Source organism: Apaloderma vittatum, unplaced genomic scaffold, assembly GCF_000703405.1.
Source record: "Apaloderma vittatum isolate BGI_N311 unplaced genomic scaffold, ASM70340v1 scaffold12824, whole genome shotgun sequence".
Classification (NCBI taxonomy): domain Eukaryota; kingdom Metazoa; phylum Chordata; class Aves; order Trogoniformes; family Trogonidae; genus Apaloderma; species Apaloderma vittatum.
In genome coordinates this window covers 1-2,920 of record NW_009712203.1, presented here as the reverse complement: position 1 = coordinate 2,920, position 2,920 = coordinate 1, and the positions used below count along the sequence as shown (strand labels likewise).

At 40.1% G+C, this 2,920-nt stretch overlaps 1 protein-coding gene across 1 annotated transcript in view; it reads right to left on the bottom strand.

Annotated features, from left to right (window-relative positions):
• The window catches only part of LOC104272807 (peroxisomal acyl-coenzyme A oxidase 3-like), a gene marked incomplete at both ends in the record, with an annotated part of 14,820 nt that extends 12,489 nt beyond the window's left edge, over positions 1-2,331 (bottom strand). The window contains one exon of the mRNA XM_009867902.1: positions 2,243-2,331. Coding sequence (XP_009866204.1) covers positions 2,243-2,331 — 89 coding nt within the window. The remainder of the gene's footprint in view (positions 1-2,242) is intronic.
• Positions 2,332-2,920: the final 589 nt, after the last annotated feature.

Below are 2,920 nucleotides of genomic sequence, written 5' to 3'. Positions count from 1 at the left end.
ACACGCAGGAACCCTGCCTGCAGCTGAACGACCCAAGAGATTAATCTTTTTCCAAAGCCAGAAGGGACGACTGCAAACACCTATTCTGTTCTCTTACATAGCACAGATCAATGGCATTTTTCAAGGAAGCTCTGGAATTTCTTCCCCCTGTCCTACATAAGTGCTCAAGAGCTCAGCTCTCTGTACCCATATTGAAAATCAGTAGCATAAAGTTCTCAAAGTGCAGGAACCTGTCAGAGATGCCAGACTCTGATCTTCACTCACCATTTATCCTGAGTTTAACTACATGGAAACGTACCTGATTTAGCGTCTGTGGTAGCTGACCCAGACTTCACACATACAGTCAAAAAACTGGTAAAGCATGCAGCAGAGACTAACACTTGCAGTCACAGCATAATGGAATGTTTTCTCATCATCACATACAACCGACTTCTATAGCGTAGGCTGTGCTTCTGCAAGGATAAGCTAGGACATAAGATTACTAAACTGCTTAGGAGAACATCCTGACAGGGCAGTGTGTGGTGAAATGTGTCCCCGTGAATCTTGGCACTTCGCAAATCATGCAACCAACCATTCTCTAGAGTAGCACAGCTTGTTGTCCCTGCGAACAAACACAGAGCTGTGAAGCTACAACCTCTCCAGTCCCCATCCAGGCCTCTGTGTACCTCTGAGAAGCAACGTGCACAAATCCTGACATTTTTGGCAGCTCAGTACAAGCAGGAAGGTTGCAAAGAGAAAACTAGTTCTCTAATTCCTGTAAACAGTGTTGGCATTTAGCCACAGACCCCTTCAAACAGCTGAGGCAGATCAGGTTCCTACAATTTTCATCTGCAGGAAGAGTCTCTGTTGGTAACCTCAGGATCTCTCGTGCCTCTGCGTTGATCTGCAGGTGCTGCCTTAAATTAACCTTTCTAGTGCAGGGACTGTCTTAATCCATCACAAAGAGATCTATGTCCATGACTGGGGCTCCTCAGGCACTGCTGTTAGCAGAAAATAATAATATTTTTTTTAAGCAGCATACGCAAAGTAAACAGAAATAGTAGAATGCCCTATGGCTGCTTTAAATGATATGTGATGTCACAACCAAGATAAGAGATTCCATTTGACATTAAGATACGAAATCCCTGCTATTTCGTATTTACAGTATATTACGTGGATTATAATTTCATATTATTCAATTATTACCAATATTTTAAGAAATGCTGTATTTTTTCTCAGTAGACCAAAGGACAGATGGATTTTAAAATTATGTGCATTTTGACGTTACGTGACAAGCACACACTTCTCCTTCCTTGTGTTGTGCATGAAACTATGCTGCAAATCACAACAAACAGCAAGATTTGGACATTTCCACAGAAATGCAAAACTGAATTTACCTTCAGATTACGAAAACCCATGTTCCTGTGCCATCTTGTGGCTACTACCTTGTAATGCAGATGCAGGCAAAAACGCCCAACAAAACCCAAATCACTTCTTTTCCAGGCCTTTTTTCACTTTTTTTGCTCTATATAACTTAATTTTCTACACGTTTTCTTTATTTCAGCTGCGACTTCAGGCAACAGAGTATCAATGAGAATGAGCTCTATAAACACCGGCATAAAAGTCGGTGCTATTTTTGCAACTACAGGCTATGTGGGACATCAGGGGAAGGCTGGTACAGACAACAAACTAGAGAAGACCTACGACCTACCGGGAAGCCAGTCAAAACCATGACATTTGAAAGCAGGATACCTGAGGATGAGGATGCCTGTACTTTCTTTACTGCAATGGCATGTTATGAGGGATAATGCCTGTACCTGTAACTACCTGAATCAACAGAAAGAGGCACATTTGAAACATAAAGTGACTCCCCCACCCCTTGCTATTTTAGGTCTCTGTCTTCATGTAGAGCTATGTAACTAACTCAGGGGTTTACATTATAATTCTTATATACTGGATTTTTAAATTTTTTTTCATTATTATCGCTGCAAAAATTACGACTGCGAGAATGCTTGGGGATATTCAGAGAGTTTCAGCGGCACTTCATATTCTAAAAAGTGAGAAAAGCAGAAAGACTATGGTCATTCACACAGAAAACACTGAAATTTAAGATTTTTCAATCTGAGTATTTTTCAGAATTACCAAAAAATTAAAACGACTAGCAAATACCTTGGAAGTACAGACAACTGTCTCAGGAAGATACTTGTACCATTACAGTGTGACGTAAACTAGAATGCTTCCTCCTTCAAAGGCATTGACTTACCCATTATCCAATCCATTCTGCCCAAGTTTCTTTCCTACGTCACCCACAATCACACCTGGCATTGGTAGGAGAGTTTTTGTATCTCGAAGCTGCACAGAAGTGGAATGAAACATTATTTCAGTTGTGGAACAATGGAAGTTATTGGCTGAACTTTTCAAACAGTGAAAATATTCCCAACTTGTATTCTGTTATTAAGGTTAAAGAAAGCTCTCTGTTTCATTCAAGCACAGAATACTGGATATAACTTGTACTTACGTAACCTCTCATTCAGGATCCCTGAAGGAAAATTACTTTGGCAATATGACACTAATTACACTGCTGCAATAAATATGCCTTAACACTGATGACTGCTCTCATCAGAACAACATTGAAATCTTCTTCAGCCATATACAGGCTTAGCAGGAACCAATTAAATTTTTATGTAACAATCAGCTTTGAGATATTCCCCAATTTTGTAACACAATCTCTTCAGTCTGCAACTAGTTCATTTTACTATCTACAACTACTCTCCTGCACTACCACATTTTCTGATGCCTTTAATCTTATAAACTGATCTCTCTGGTAGAAGCTTGCAGATTTCATATAGATTAGCTTGCAGCACTGGCAGACAAGTCATCTTAAACCTCATTCAACACTTTCATACAGCACCATCATCATCATGGCTGGGCTTCGTGAATG